Below are 17,226 nucleotides of genomic sequence, written 5' to 3' on the forward strand. Positions count from 1 at the left end.
CCTGGCAGCGTCCCGTTGCCTAGCAATCGTCGGCCGCAGTGCGCATGCGCGTACAGCGATCGCTGTTTTAATTGGATCCGACTTGGTGCCTAGCAACCACGGATCCCTGTTCAGTGTACAGATCTCCGGCTCCTCCAGCCCCTGTTCTGCTGATAGCTGACATCGTCGGCAGGGGAGGAGAGCCTGGAGAGGAGACACAGGCACAGCCGCACAGCGGGAAGTGAGCGGGGACCGCGGCCTTTGTTAACCCTCTCCAGGCCGCAGTCACCGCTTACCTCCCGCTGTGCAGCCCGGCCATCATCGGGCATCAGATCACGGCCCCCTAGGTTGAGCCCGGCAGCCTCGGCCCACCGGGCAAATGCCCGGTATACCCTATGGCCAGTCCGGGCCTGGCTACCAGCACCACTTTGTCTGCTCTGCCATCTTCACCTCACTTCTAGGCACTCTTCTTGCATGTCACATGTGGACTTTCTTTGCCCCAATTTCCAACTTCCAGATACACTGTGTAGTAGCTTGTGAAGTCCCCACACCTCGCTTCCTGACATGCAAAATGCAGACTCTCCAAAAATTGTGCCTTACCCCTACTCACTTCTTGATAAGTTCAATTCAGATTGTCTGTGGACACTTTCTCACCTCATGTTCTGGGCTGCTTCATGCAGGCTGTCTGTGGACTACACTTTTCTCTACTCTCACTTCATGACATGCTCCTTTTAGACTGTCTGCAAACTTCTCTGGCCCCATCTGTCCTTACACCCCTTCTTGCACCTTCCCAGAGCCTACTATGTCTACTGTATGTGTCATTAAAGAAGTATCACCACAATGTAAAATATTGTGGCAGGAAGTCATCTTACTACCTGTATTTTTCTGCATTTCCAATAGGAGTGCTATTCAGCATGGAAAGGAAATCCTTCCTACAGGAAGTTAGGCTTCTTCTGTTCTGACAGGAGGTGCTCTTTGTATAGCTATATTTTGTTTAGATTTTTTTTTGGGCTGCAGGGCAGTATTGCAATATGATAACAACCCCAAATACACCTCCAAGATCTCCACTGCTTTACTAAAGAAGCTGAGGGTAAAGGTGATGGACTGACCAAGCATGTCTCCAGACCTAAAGCCTACTGAGTATCTGTGGGGCATCCTCAAATGGAAGGTGGAGGAGTGCCAGGTCTATAACATCCACCAGCTCCGTGATGTCGTCATAGAGGAGTGGAAGAGGACTCTGGTGAACTCCATGCCCAAGAGGGTTAAGGCAGTGGTGGAAAATAATGGTGGCCACACAAAATATTGACACTTTGGGCCCAATGTGGACATTTTCACTTAGGGGTGTTTTCACTTTCGTTGCCAGTGGTTTGTACATTAATGGATGTGTGTTGAGTTATTTTGAGGCAACAGCAAATTTATACTGTTATACAAGCTGTACACTCACTACTTTACATTGTAGCAAAGTGTCATTTCTTCAGTGTTGTCACATGAAAAGATATCATAAAATATTTATAAAAATGTGAGGGGTGTACTCACTTTTGTGAGATACTGTAATATATATATATATATATATATATATATATATATATATATATATATATATATATATATAAAGAGAGAGAGAGAGAGAGAGAGATAGATAGATAGATAGAGAGAGAAAGAGAGAGAGCGAGCAAGTGAGAGAAGAGAGATATGTAGACAATTATTTACCTCTCTCTATGGAAAATATGCCACACTGCAGGCAATACTGTGAACCTATATCTGTATATATACTGCAAAAAGCTTAAATCCTTTTTCAAGGTTATTTAGAAGATTAAGGCAATTATGACGTGAGTAATCGTGAAAGGAGTATGGCCTTTCTGAGAACAAAAGCATCCCAGCAAAAAATGTGCTGAACACTCACAGCACTTGTGGTCACAATCTATAGATTTGTACTTAGTTCATCTTTTCATTAAATACTGCATAAAGCCAGTCAACTATACCTACTACGTTATTGTTTTATTATGGAATTAGATTACTGCTTAAATTGTCACTTAATATACCATTACGCGTTGTGCATAAAAGCGGAACTAAAGACACTTTCAATTAGGTATTCCAATTACATTTGCCTGTGTATTATTATTTATTATTATTATTATACAGGTTTTATATAGCGCCAACAGTTTACTCAGCGCTTTACAACATGAGCGCTTTAGAACATGTGTATAGGGTCAATATATGATCATTACTTGTTCATACCATATTATATATTAATGGTGGTTGGTATAAATCTAAATATTGGTTATTAATAGTAGACAGATCATGATAGGTTATTTTATGTATTAAGCATGATAATTAATGTGTGGATGCATCCTCCATTTTAGTAGTAGTTAATATGGCCGCTTCAGCTGATATGATAAACAACTTTTTGGGGACTTTCCTGGTATTTGGAATATTAGTAATATGTAAGGGTGATATGTCGGAGGGTGATTTGCCATTGGTATGTCATGTGTATGTAGTTAAGATAAGGAGATGTGCCATTTATACATATTGCTTTTGATAAGGAACCCTTTAAAAAGGGCTGTGAAAGGTATGCTCTCTATAAAAAAAAAATTTGATTTAGGACTCATATCGCGTCTGAAGGTTGGTTGATGTCACAGGTTCCTCACAAAACAAGATCTCTACTCACCTGTCAGTTTTTTAGGTGGACCTGATTGGAAGCTTCATGCAGGTCTATGGACAGGTGGATGTAAACGGAACTGCGTTCTTTTCTGTTTTTGTGGGCCTAAACGTGACAGATCAGAGGTAGCCTGATGCAAATAAATAGCGGAGTTCCTTTGCATACAGCCACCCATACAGCTGTCACGGATCCTCCTATCTCTGCTAGGCACAAACAGAACAGGCATGGATGGACACCTTTCACATTTGGCTCTGATTCAGCAGGGGATTTGCTCACCCAAAAGATAACTAATAAAAACTGCAACCAGGCAGCTTTCTATTGCAGAGGAGACATGCAATATCTCTTATAACAAAGCAAACACCTGCCTGCAGGTCTTCTACTGAATGCACACTGAGCTGCATACGTGGTGCCCAGCATGCATTCCCAGCACACTCCGACTGTGCCGGAATGATGGACATCCATGTGCATGCGCAGGATGACACTATTTTGTCACCAGCCAATCAAGAGGCCCAAAACCCGCCACCCCAGAATAGCCAGGGAGAAAATGACAACGACCTGTGAAGGACTTAAATGCTGCATCGCTGGAATAAGGAGGTATTTCTTTCAGTTTAATTCCACTTTGAGTGCTATTATGATGTTTACCTTTATCTCCTTTATGTAGTCATCAGTGTCACTCAGTATTTCTTCCCTCTGTATCCTTGCCACCTCTCCAGAGGTTCTCTGGACAAAATAGGTGAGATCACCACAGTCATGGATAATAGATCCTAAAATAAATAAAATTTTCAAACCGTGGCCAAAAAACAAAATGATTTTTGACTTGCCTGTAAAAGTTTTTTGTTAAATTACAGTACAGGACACATAAAATGACTGAATTATATTCTGCTACTTCCAGGTGATTGGACACTGGCAAACAGAACTGTCAGGAACCCCATATAACCCCTCTCATCAACAACAATCCTTAGACCCTGTTGACACCTGGGCCTCTTTTGGACAACAAGTTTCACGTGATGTGATTTGATTTGCCAACAATTGTGGCAAAACTGCAACGCGTTTTAGGAGTCATTGAAAAGAATGGCACCTGAACCTGAGCGATTGTAGTGCGTTTTGAGATTGTGGGCAAAATCACAGCATTTTAGCTGCAATCCCAAAATGCTCAGGGGTGAACATGGTCTCAGTTTTTTCAAACACTAAAACACTAAAATAGTAATAGAGGCAGAGGGGATCTTATTTATAGTAAGAAATCTTTTATTCCTGATCGTACAGTGCATAGTGCATAATCTTAGATGATCGTGACATCCAAAAGCAATGACAGACAGCTGCTTGTAGCACCTTATGGTTGAAGCCGGCAAGCCCAGATCATGGGTTGCTGACCTGCCATCCTAGAGCATCAGTGTTGTAAATGAAGCCAGTGGTGGAGGCAGCAAGCGGCTGCAGAGCAGAGCCGCATAAGCCGATGCTTCCTGTATAGCGCCAGCTCCTGTCACAGGCGGAGTGATACCAAATGCACTCTGCCTGGGACAATACCTAAATATAAATCTGTTATTAAAGGTAAGTTTATTACTAAAATCAGTGTGTTTATATGTGCATACCTGATGCTCCACCCAAGTCAGAATCAGACAGATACATGGGATGGCCAAGAGTCCACTGGTCCCACACAGGGCATCCTTTTCAGGTGTGTTTCTACAGACCAGTTTTGCAGACCAGTATTTGAGCTGGAGGATTCTACACATCTGAATACCTAATCAGAACATCTGCTGGAGGGAATACCCAAAACCGTCCATGCAATACTCTTAAGGCCCGTAGTCACGATACGAAAATCGGATGGAAAAATTTGTACGATGAGCTGTCTGACGATTTTTGGATTGTTAGTATGGTGCTTTTAACAGCCAATTTTGCTTTTTTGTCAGACAAAAGATGGATGTGCAGACTATAAAATTTTTGTTGCATGTGAACACAACGTCCGATTTTCATTTAATCAGCACAGTTTTTGTACTAACAAAATCGCAAGAGCAAGACTACGCATGCTCAGAAACAAAAGAATACCTACAAAACTATTCAACACATTACCTCACTTCTAACGTTGTATTCTGTCGTACGTAAATTTTCGTATTGTGAGTAACTTCTTCACTTTCGACATGAGACTAGCATGCCAAAAAAAATGGACATTTGGTCATCCAAAAAATCTAAGCCTGTGTACAAGGCTTAAGGCATTTTTAATGAAGCGCTGGAGGATAGATAGGTATATGAGAATAGAAGCATGGTCAAGGGCTATACTGCAATTATTTCAACAAATTCCCATGGAAGCAAGGCTTTAAAAAGAGATTAAAGTCTCTTGTCCATTGCAGAGACCTGGTAAATCTAATAAAAAGGAGTCAACAGAAGGAACTGCTTATTATTATTTTTTTCACTTCTAATCTATGGGCTATTGCTGGCAAAAATGTTTCAGAGGTATAAATACATTTTCAGGATGTGGCCAGTCACTATGGAAAGCTTTCTCAACTAGAGAGTGCCTAGGAAACGAGAGCTTATGAGCCTTCTTGGCGCTCTTACTGGTAACTTTAGGACGGATGGTCTTCGGGGAGAACTCAGTTTTAAACAGGAGCAAACCTCACACACCAGGACAGATATAGCATCTGAGTTTTTGAGAAAGCAGCCTTCTCTATTGTAGATTCCGCAGAAGAAAGTGCACAGTATTCCTCTTCACATTTTAACACCTCCTCCTCCATTTCCTGTAGTAGGGCAGGAACCAAGATAGAACAAAAAGGAGAAACTGAAGTGTGCCTCTTAAGGCCCCTTCGGCCCAGCATTTCCCACATGGTGGTGAGCTTCCCCATAAAATCCACCAAAGTGACAAAAAAGTTTCCCAGTGAAAAAGCCCCATTGCCCCAACAGTTATGCCCACTTGTGTAAAATGGCAGTCCAGAGAGCAGAAATTATAGCTGTCTCAGTCTGAAAATTGCACCTGATCTAGTCCAGGTCCAGAGAAAGGCGGCACTGAGTCGAAGCTGTGAGTAAGCCTGACCCACAAGCAGACACTGCCATAGGCACAGAGCTGTGTAACAGGAGAGGAAACAGTTATAGCATCTGACAGGGCTGCAACACAAAATGGCACTGTAGAGACTTCTTTTCTCTCTTTTTTTTTTAAAGTAAAAAAGACTAGCTCCAACATAACAATGAAAATGTGAGTGCATCATCTGTTTGTTTTACCTGTGAATAAATTGCCTTTTAAAAATCTACACCCAGAGGCGCCCCCTTCTTCTTCTCTTTTCCTGCAACAGTTTAGGAGCCTGGTTTCAGCTCCCTGTGGTGGCAGCCCTGCATTCCAAAGTCCCACTCAAAGAACGAAAGACACTTTCACGGGACTTGAGAACTAAAGCCGCGTACACACGGGCGGACTGTCTGTCCAACTTAGTCCGCCGAAACACATTTCAGCGGACAGTCCGCTCGTGTGTGGGCTTCAGCGGACTTTTTCAGTGTGCAGTCTGGCGGACTAAGTATTTCGGAATTTCCGTAATATTGTCCGTCCAACTTTGGTTTCAGCTGACAGTCCGCTCGTGAGTAGGCTAGTTGGAAGGACTAAGTATGGCGCATGCTCAGAAAGGATTTACACGGCGGAAGGTTGCATTGCTGTGTATTGGACGTCCTATTTCTAGTCCCGTCGTACGTGCTGTACACGTCATCGCGCAAGCTTTCAACGGACTGTCTGTTCATCGTGTGTGGTCAAGTCCGTTCATTCAAAAGTAGGACGGACTGTCTGTCGGATTGTCTGACGGACTTAGTTGGCCAGACAGTCCGTCCGTGTGTACGCGGCTTAAAAGTTCTCATTCATATTATCGTCCAATATAACTTTATACAGACAGCCCTCTGGAGTATATTATTTTCTGATCTTTTGCGCCTCTACTTGTCGTGTACTCCAACATAAACACACAATCTAAAATACACACCGAAAGGCAAGATCAGGATTGCTTGAGGCACAAAAAGGTAGATTTAAAGGGACAGGTCCTTCCTCACCAAAAGGAAGAATAATAGCAATATTTAAGAGGGAATGGGGCACCCCCATTAATTTGCTTCCAATGAGCATATCCCAGAAAGGGATCTTCAGGGATAGTCACTGCCCAGGACCAGTATAGCACCCTGCAACTAATTCAATGCACTGCACAATATGCCAATGAGGAGTGCCTAATGCAGGATCCAGAACTCTGAGCAATTGTGCTGGTTTGTAACCAGGTTCCAGCATTAAAGTTCACTTTTGGAACATGTTACATGTTCTATCCGTATTTATGGTGACCCTGTGACCTGTGGCAGCAGGCAAGAGTCCTGCACCCACTGTCACTTTATAAAAACAGTACAGTATGGTTGTTTGGAGCTCCACCCACATAGCTAAGTCATTCATTCATAGATTTTTGTAAATTAATAATCTACAAGTACTTTCTTTCACCGTTGCAGATGAACTTGATGTTTCAATGGACTGTGGGGGTGCTGATGAGTGCTCTTGTAGTCCACTGACATGTCTTCCAGCTTTCAAACAGAAAGCCCGTGCAGAGGTACAGGCTGAAAGCCTTATTGGATGTCTGCAGACACAAGAAAAAATAATAAATGCACATTTTTTTCCTGCAAAAATATGTGCATTATTTTTTTTCTGCAAAGGTGAACCTTTTATCTAGAAATAAAATATCCCCATTACCTAAGAACACTAGCAAAAAATTGAGAATTGGCGTGAGTATGTATGTGGCCTGACAGTTCTGTTTGCTAATGTCCAATCATCTAGAGGTAGGAACTTATAACCAAATCATCTGCAACTATGCCTATGTCCCGTACAATGCAAAAACGTATTTTAGGTTTTTAAAGCTAGCATTGACATTAGAGCAGAGTGGAATGTTTTGGGGTCTTATAGATACCTAAGGAAAAATACAGCATTATCAAAAACTGGCAATGGGCCAAAAGATACACCTAAAGGTATCCAACAAACATCTGTATATATCTAACATTGTTGAAAAATGGATGCTTTCAACCAGGATACCTTAATCTGGTTCTTACACAATTTTACATAGTTGAGTGGGAAATGTACATAACTTTAAAATACAACCTTTTCATACAATCTAAACTAAGGCCGCATACACACGGGCGGATTGTCTGCCCAACTTAGTCCGCTGAACCGTGTTTCAGCGGACAATCCGCTCGTGTGTGGGCTTCAGCGGACTTTTTCAGCGGACAGTCTGACGGACTTTGTCTTTCGGAATTTCCGTAATTTTGTCCGTCCAAACTTGGTTTTGTCCGTCCAAACTTGGTTTCAGCGGACAGTCCGCTCGTGTGTAGGCAAGTTGGACGGACTAAGTATAGCGCATGCTCAGAAAGGATTTACACGGCCGAAGGTTGCATTGCAGTATATTGGACGTCGTTTTTCTAGTCCCGTCGTACGTGCTGTACACGTCATCGCGCAAGTTTTCAGCGGACTGTCTGTTCATCGTGTGTGGTCAAGTCCGTTCATTCAAAATTTGGACGGACTGTCTGTCGGATTGTCTGACGAACTTAGTTGGGCAGACAATCCGCCCGTGTGTACGCGGCCTAAGATGATAAACTTGCATTAAAAAAAAAAAAATTATTTTAATGTTACAGACAAAGATCTTTGTTCCTACCTTCTTCATACCATCCATTGTGAGAGCAGACAGACAACACCTTTTGTCCAGGAACAACTGGCTGCTTTGCATTGACATCTTGGTTCACTGGGGAAATTGATAAGAATATTACAGTTAAGAGTTATTACAAATAAACCAACTAAATATACATCCGTTTCTTTTATGGTTGCTAGACCTGTTCTGTATAGTTTATTTTCTCTTTTCTCTGTTTCTTCTTTGTGACTATATTAGCTTTGATATTCTACAAGTGATTTGGTTTCCTGGAAATCTTTTCATTTGGGGGACCTAGACAAAGTATATTCTGTGATATGCATTGTCTGATGTTGGCTGTTGAAATATGACCCTGATGTGTAATATATTTTATATGTATCGAAATATGCCAACTGTATAATGTTTGCTGTACATTACTTGCATATGGCAATGAAAATCATTACAAAATCCTCCAGCATATGCATACATCAGTTTCTAATCTGTTTGGGTTTTTTGGGGCAGTACAGAACTATTAATAACATGTACTGAATAGTTAAACCATATAATAACAGCAATATACCAAAAAATATCCATAAACAGAAAACATGAAATAAAGTGAAACTCATAGTTTAAGTTTGTTTTTAACCACTTAAGGACCAGGCCTCTTTTTCAGACTTGGTGTTTACATGTTTAAAACTGTTTTTTTTGCTAGAAAATTACTTAGAACCCCCAAACATTTTATATTGTTTTTTTTCTAACACCCTAGAGAATAAAATGGCGGTCATTGAAATACTTTTTTTCACACCGTATTTGCGCAGTGGTCTTACAAGCGCACTTTTTTTGGAAAAAATTCACTTTTTTGAATAAAATAATAAGACAACAGTAAAAAAAAAATTATATTGTGAAAGATAATGGTACGCCGAGTAAATTGATACCCAACATGTCACGCTTCAAAATTGCGCCCGCTCATGGAATGGCGTCAAACTTTTAGCCTCAAAAATCTCCATAAGCGACATTTAAAAAATTCTACAGGTTGCATTTTTTGCGTTACAGATGAGGTCTAGGGCTAGAATTATTGCTCTCGCTCTACCAATCGCGGCGATACCTCACATGTGTGGTTTGACCACCGTTTTCATATGCGGGCGCTACTCACGTATGCGCTCACTTCTGTGCGCAAGCTCGTCGTGACGGGATGTTTTTAAATTTTTTATTTATTTTTTCTTATTTATTTTAATTGATTTTATTTATTTTTACACTGTTTTAAAAAAATAAAATAAAATGGATCACTTTTATTCCTATTACAAGGAATGTAAACATCCCTTGTAATAGAAAAAAGCATGACAGGTCCTCTTAAATATGAGATCTGGGGTCAAAAAGTCCTCAGATCTCATATTTGGGCTAAAATGCAAAAAAAAAAAAAAAAAGAAAATCTGACATTTAAAAAAAATATACCTTTAAGAGGTATGGGCGGAAGTGACGTTTTGACGTCGCTTCCGCCCTCCTATGGTATAGAGACGAGTGGGGGCCATCTTAGCCTCACTTGTCTCTATGCCCAGCAGATGAAAGGACCCGATCGCCTCTGCCGCTACCGACGGCTCCGGTAAGCGGCGGAAGGTGCGGGAGGGCGGCGGGAGGGGGGGTGGCACCTCTCCCGTCGCCGATAGCTGTGATCTCGCAGCGAATCTGCCGCGGAGACCACCGTTATCGTACAGCCGACCGCCACCTGAAGAGATGGATATCTCGGTTGTGGCAGCAGCTGCTGCCGTTACCGAGATATCCCTCTTCAAAAATAGGACGTACATCGTCGTGCGGCGGTCGGCAAGTGGTTAAATTAAGTTTATAAATCATTACATTCATTTCATATATACAGTATTTGCTCATTTTACTAGTCATATAAAACCATTGTTTTTACAAATAAACACATAATACAAAGAGCCCCGTGACACAAGAGTCAACAAGAATTATGGATCATCTACTGAGAGAACACAACAGAAAATGTTTAATTTCAGAGTCTCTGGAAGGGTGGATTTACTAAAACTGGTGCATTCAGAATCTGGTGCAAATGTTTTGAAAAATGCTTGTTCAATACAGCTTTGACAATAAAAACTGGAAGCTGATTGGCTTCTATGCAAAGCTGCATGGATCGGATGAATTGATGTACTAACTTGTTAGGTGAGTAAATTTCAGCTTGAGCCTTTTCACAGAGCAGGTAACAATAGTCTTGAATGGAAACAAAAGTCCTCTAAACTAATCTCCATAACGTACATAGTTGGTAAAGTTGACAAAAAAGGCCCCAGTCCATCTAATTCAACTGGTGTGGGTGTGTATTAATATCTTTACCACTTCACTTGCTTATTGAGTTCCCCAAGATGCCCATCTAAAAGTTTTTTTTAAATCTTTGACACTTCCTGCTAATACCACCGATTGTGGAAGGGAGTTCCAAATCTCTACTCTCTCTATGCTAGAATTACAATTTAGATATTTGTATAATCCGATCATGTCTCTTCTTAACCTTATCTTCTCCAGGGAAAATAAGTTTAAAGTGTGGCCATTCCCTATAACTGAGACCTCAAGCTCCCTTTTTAGCTTTGTTACCCCTCTCTGGACTCTCTCCAGTTCCAGCACATCCTTCCTGAGGAATGGTGCCCAGAAATGATTGGCATACTCAAGATGCAGCTGAACCAGAATTTTGTAAAAAGGTAGAATTACAGTTTTATCTTTTGAGTAAATACCTTTTTAATGCATGCTAATAGTCTACTGGCCTTACTTGCTGGCATTGCATGCTATCACTGAGTCTATCATCTACTTGGATCCCAAGGTCCTTTTCCATCCTCAATTCCCCCAGAAGTTCCCCCTCTAGTGTGTAACTTGCATTAATATTTTTAGCCCCCAAGTGCATTACTTTACAATTTCCTACATTGTACCTCATATGCCATGTAAAAACTGAGGAGAAGAATGTATTTAATATGAATACCTTCTCTTTGTCACTTTTAACCAACTTCCCCTGACAATTCTTTATGGGGACAATATGCTCTGACTTTGACTTTTTACTATTAATATATATTTTAAAAATGTTTCACCCTTCCATGTCTGGTGGACATGCCCTAAGGTTAGACAGCTTTGGGAAGGTGTTCACTCTTTGGTATACTCGGTCACAATGGTTAATATTGTTAGGGATGCTCAGATCTGTTGAACATGCCAATAGACGACATCCCGAAACATACGCAAATCCTAATTCACTTCATATTAGTTGCCAAGAGAGCTGTTGCAAAGGCCTGGAAGAGTCCAGTAATAGATTTGGCCCTGATGAAACGTAAACTGACCTGGATTATGCTCAATGCAAAAATTGTGATTGTATTACGGGATACACAAACACTTTTTGATAGGGTATGGAAACCCTGGCTCATTTATCTACAAATACCAGATGTCTATTGAAAATGATAGATGTGATCGGTGGAGAGCTTCAGAATGGACAAGCCTCTATCTTATTTATTTCTCCTCTTTCTTCCTCCTCTGTCTTCTCCCTTTTTCTTAATTATTTTATCTGACAACAATGTTACCTACTGTACAGTCTTATGATACACACCTTCCTGAGGGATAAATACACCCACATATAATATTTTTGTTCTAGTCTTATTACCAATATCCAAGAATATGTTGGATGTGTGTAATGACATTGTAATTGGTTTTCTATTTCATACTTCGTAAAGGCATTCCTTTTTTATTGTTAAAATAATAAAAAATGATTAAAACAGAAAACTGTTGTTTTTTGTACACTCCTCCGCTATGTGTCTCTTGTGGTCTATTTTTGCGGCTCTGATCACGCTCTTACATTTCTTATTGCATTCTTTGCAGTGTTGGAATGCTGACGGTGTCCCTTCGGCCTTATATTTTCCAAAGGACAGTTTTTCTCTAATATACCTATTTATGCTTAAATTTAACCACCCAGGTTTAACCTTAGTTCTTTTATATTTTCTGCCTATTGGAATACACTGGCTAATGCCATTATTTATATATTTACATAGTTAGCAAGGTTGAATAAATACACCAGTCCATCCAGTTCAACCTGTCTGGGTATGGGTGTGTGCATGGGTTTATGTCAATAATAATTCACATATCCTGTATGTTGTTGTCCCAGCTGACACCACTGCTTGTGGAAAGGAGTTCCACATTCTTACCGCACTGACAGTAAAGAACCCTCTGGTTCTTTAACATTTCCCTAAAGCATTCACACTTTTCATCCGTGTTTTTCTTTTCTAGAATATCTTCTAATTTAATAAAATCTTCTGACTTAAAAAAACATTTTTTAAGGGGGCACCCCACTTTAAGTACCGTAGTTTGTCACCATTCCACGAGAATGCACAATTTTAAAGCGTGACATGTTAGGTATCTATTTAGTCAGTGTAACATAATCTTTCACATTATACAAAAACTTGGGGTAAATGCTGTGTTTTTTTTATTCATTAAAGTGTATTTTTACCCCAAAAAATTGCTGCGCAAATACCGTGCGACATAAAAAATCGCCATTTTATTCTCTAGGATCTTGGCTAAAAATAATATAATGTTTAGGGGTTATAAGTAATTTTGTAGCAAAAAATACTGATTTAAACTTGGAAAGAAAAAGTGCCAGAAAAAGCCTGGTCCTCAAACTGAGTTTAGTTAATGGCTCAAACGAGCGGATGTTGTTTGTTTTATGTTATGAACACTGTAAAATGCATTGGAACTGAGTTTGCTGTCTTGCTGAATAAAAGTACGGGACAAATCTGCTTGGACTGTTCCTGTGTGTCCATATTTTGTGAGTGGTTTACCACTGCCAACACCATTTGAGCATGCCCCCCTTACAACTTGTTGCTCAGATATACAGTATCTCACAAAAGTGAGTACACTCCTCACATTTTTGTAAGTATTTTATTATACCTTTTGATGTGACAACACTGAAGAAATGACACTTTTCTACAATGTAAATTAGTGAGTGTACAGCTTGTATAACAGTGTAAATTTGCTGTCCCCTCAAAATAATTGAACACAGCCATTAATGTCTAAACCGCTGGCAACAAAAGTGAGTTAACACCTAAGTGAGAATTTCAGAGACTTGGTTCAACAGCTCTCATGATTGGCTGGCAACCATTCAAGGGTATTCTCTTTATCACAGGAATAGAGAGAGTAAAAAAGGGGAGGGGTATGATTATATATCAAGAATAATGTACAAGTGAATGTGAGAGATAACATCAATAAGGGAGCTATGGAGGAGGTGGAATCCTTATGGGTAGAAGCTAAGGGGAAAATAATACTGGGAGTATGCTATAGGCCACCTAACCTGAGGGAGGAGGGGGAGACAGACCTCCTATCACAATTTGGATTAGCAGCAAGGATGGGAAGTGTCATCATAATTTTAATTATCCAGACACAGACTGGGCTCACCAATTCCTAAATGTCTTGCAGGACAATTTCCAATGGTAGATGCACCAACTAGAAACAAAGTGTTACTAGACTTACTGATTACCAACAATAAAGACCTGATCACGGATGTGGAAATAAGGGGACATTTTTTTTAAGTTACTTATATAGCACCATCAATTTACACAGAACTTCATATATACATTGTGCATTCACATCAGTCCCTACCCTCAAGGAGCTTACAATCTAAAGTTTCTAACTCACATTCCTATACTGGGGCCAATTTAGACAGAAGCTAATTTAGCTACCAGCATGACTTTGGAGTGTGGAAGGAAACCAGAGTACCCAGAGGAAACCCACACAGGCACAGGGAGAACATGAAAACTCCAGGCAGGTAGTGTCATGGTTGGGATTTGAACCAGCGACCCTTTTTACTGCTAGGCAAGAGTGCTACCCACTACACCCCTGTGCCGCTTTAGGTTAATTAGCATCAGTATAAATCACACAAATAGGAAACATAAGGGGAATACAAAGACATTGAATTTCAAAAGAGCAAACTTTCCTAAACTATGAACCTTGCTAAAAGATATAAACTAGGATAAAATCTTAGGAACAAAGAACACGGAGGAGGTATGCTTTAAGAGCATATTAAATAAGGGCATTAGCCAGTGCATCCCATTGGGAAATAAATTTAAAAGAGCGAACAAAAGTCCTGGATGGCTTAACTCCAATGTAAAAATGCATATAAAAGCAAAGGAGAAGGCCTTCAAAAAATACAAGGCTGAGGGATCTTCATCAGCATTCAGACTTTACAAAGAATGCAACAAAAAATGTAAGGGTGCAATTAGGGTGGCTAAGATAGAACATAGCAGAGAAGCGCAAAAAAAAATCCCAAGAAATTCTTTAAGTATATAAAAGTAAAAAAGAGAGGACAGACTATATTGGCTCCATAAAGAATGAGGAAGGAAATCTGGTTACAAAGGATGGGGAGATGGCAAAATTATTTATTCTTTTCCTCATTCTTCATGAGGGAATCAGGGGTCTTCAGTAACCAAAACTGCAGTGTTTTTCCTCATGACACATTAAATGAAGCACCCTCATGGCTAACAGAGGACAGAATCTCTGACACTTTGTTGAACAAAATCTTGAACACATAGGGACACTCTGGGCTCCCTTTTACCCTACCCCCCTGTGCATAACCCTTACCCCCTCTCCCCCTCCCTCTACTCTCCTCCCTCCCTGCTGTTCTGTTCACCCCTCTACCACCTTGTTCCTTCTTTGTTTTGTTCTTCTCTTTCCTCTCTTCTCTCTCTTTCTGTCTCCTTGATGTTATTTCTTCCACATTACCTCATGTAGTAACCCATGAGCATCTCTCATTGGTATAACCTCGTGGATCTGAGAATAGGTTCTCTTGCCAATTCTCCAAGCTTACTGACAGGGACCAGCTATGGACGACAGTCGTTGACTGGCCTCCCGTAAATGTATTTCTGTTACTGTTCCTTGCATACATTTATCTCATGATGTTTACTGTTTTACAGTTTTTTCTTGAAAAGCACCAATAAAAATATTTTCAACACTAACAGAGGACAGAATTAGAAATAGACTTGGAAAACTTAACATTGATAAATCACCGGGACTAGATGGCTTGCACCCAAGGGTACTTAGGGAACTCAAGTAATTGCCAGACCATTGTTCCTAATTTTTACTGGCGGTCTACTGACTGGAATGGTACCAGCTGATTGGAGAAAAGCCAATGTAGCACCAAGGGCCAAAAAAGGGCCAAAATACATCCCTGGGAATTACTTAGCCTAAATCAATAGTATATAAGCTCTTGGAGGGGATGATAAGGGACTATATACAAGATTTTAGTAATGAAAAAGGTATCATTAGCAGTAATCAGCAAGGATTCACGAAGAATCGCTCTTGCCAAACTAATCTATTAACATTCTATGAGGAGGTGAGCTGCCATCCAAATAAAGGAAGGCCCATAGACGTGGTGTATCTGGATTTTGCAAAAGCATTTGAGTACATGGATTGAAAACGGTCTACAAAAGCGAGTTCAGAGGGTGGTGATAAATGGGGAGTACTCAGAATGGTCAGGGATGGAAAGTGGGGTCCCCGAGGGTTCTGTGCTGGAACCAATCCTATTTAATTTGTTCATGAACAACCTGGAGGATGGGGTAAACAGCTAAATCTCTGTATTTGCGGACAATACTAAGCTAAGCAGGGAAATAACTTCTAACCAAGATGTGGAAACCTTGCAAGAAGATCTGAACAAATTAATGGGGTGGGTAACTACATGGCAAATGAGTTTTAATGTGGAAAAATGTAAAATAATGCATTTGGGTGGCAAAAATATGAATGCAATCTACTTACTGGGTGGAGAACCTCTGAGGGAATCTAAGATAGAAAAGGACCTGGGGGTCCTAGTAGATGATAGGCTCAGCAATGGCATGCAATGCCAAGCTGCTGCTAACAAAGCAAACAGAATATTGGCATGCATTAAAAAGGGGATTAACTACAGAGATAAAGCGATAATTCTCCCACCCTACAAGCTTCTGGTCCAGCCTCACCTGGAGTTCTGGGCACCAGTCCTCAGGAAGGATGTACTGGAAATGAAGCTAGTACAGAGAAGGGCAACAAGGCTAATAAAGGGATTGGAGGGTATCAGTTATGAGGAAAGGTTACAAGCACTGACCTTATTCTCTCTGAAGAAGAGACACTTGAGAGGGTATATGATTTCAATTTACAAATACCATACTTGTGACCCAATAGGGGTAAAACTTTTCAGTGGAAGGGAGTTTAATAAGACACATGGCCACTCATTAAGATTAGAAGAAAAGAAGTTTAACCTTAGACTGCGTAAAGGGTTCTTTACTGTAAGAGCGGAAAAAATGTGGAATTCCCTTCCACAGGTGGTGGTTTTCGACAGGGAGCATCGATAGTTTCAAAAAACTAGATAATAAAATTAGATAAGCACCTGAACCAACCCAACATACAGGGATGTACAATGTAATACTGACATATATTCACACACATAGATTGTATTTGATGGACTTGTGTCTTTTTTCAACTTTGCTTACTATGTAACTATGTAACCCACTTGGCCATTAAGGTCACCAGAGCTTTACAGGTTGCCACTGGAGTCCTCTTCCACTCCTTCATGATGACATCATGGTAGCTGGTGGATGTTAGAGACCTTGTGCTCCTCCACCTTCCATTTAAGGATGCCCTACAGATGCTCAATAGGGTTTAGGTCTGGAGACATGCTTGACCGGTCCATCACCTTTTCCCTCAGCTTCTTTAGCAAGGCAGTGGTTGTCTTGGAGGTGTGTTTGGGGTCGTTATCATGTTGGAATACTGCCATGCGGCCCAGTCTCCAAAGGGAGGGGATCATGCTCTGCTTCAGTATGTCACAGTACTTGTTGGCATTCATGGTTCTCTCAATCAACTGTAGCTCCCCAGTGCCGGCAGCACTCATGCAGCCCCAGACCATGACACTCCCACCACCATGCTTGACTGTAGGCAAAACATACTTGTCTTTGTACTCCTTGCATGGTTGCCGCCAAACACCCTTGACACCAT

General features: G+C 40.8%; 1 protein-coding gene across 1 annotated transcript in view; it reads right to left on the bottom strand.

Annotated features, from left to right (window-relative positions):
- Positions 1–17,226, bottom strand: part of VWA3B (von Willebrand factor A domain containing 3B) — a 239,170-nt gene that overhangs the window by 18,838 nt on the left and 203,106 nt on the right. The window contains exons 30-31 of the mRNA XM_077482767.1: positions 8,275–8,361; positions 3,281–3,402 (exon numbers count right to left, since the gene is read on the bottom strand). Of these exons, the coding sequence (XP_077338893.1) occupies positions 3,281–3,402; positions 8,275–8,361 (209 nt within the window). The remainder of the gene's footprint in view (positions 1–3,280; positions 3,403–8,274; positions 8,362–17,226) is intronic.

The sequence above is a fragment of the Lithobates pipiens genome, unplaced genomic scaffold (genome assembly GCF_037356315.1).
Source record: "Lithobates pipiens isolate NorthernLeopardFrog02 unplaced genomic scaffold, aLitPip1_a1.2 Scaffold_16, whole genome shotgun sequence".
Classification (NCBI taxonomy): domain Eukaryota; kingdom Metazoa; phylum Chordata; class Amphibia; order Anura; family Ranidae; genus Lithobates; species Lithobates pipiens.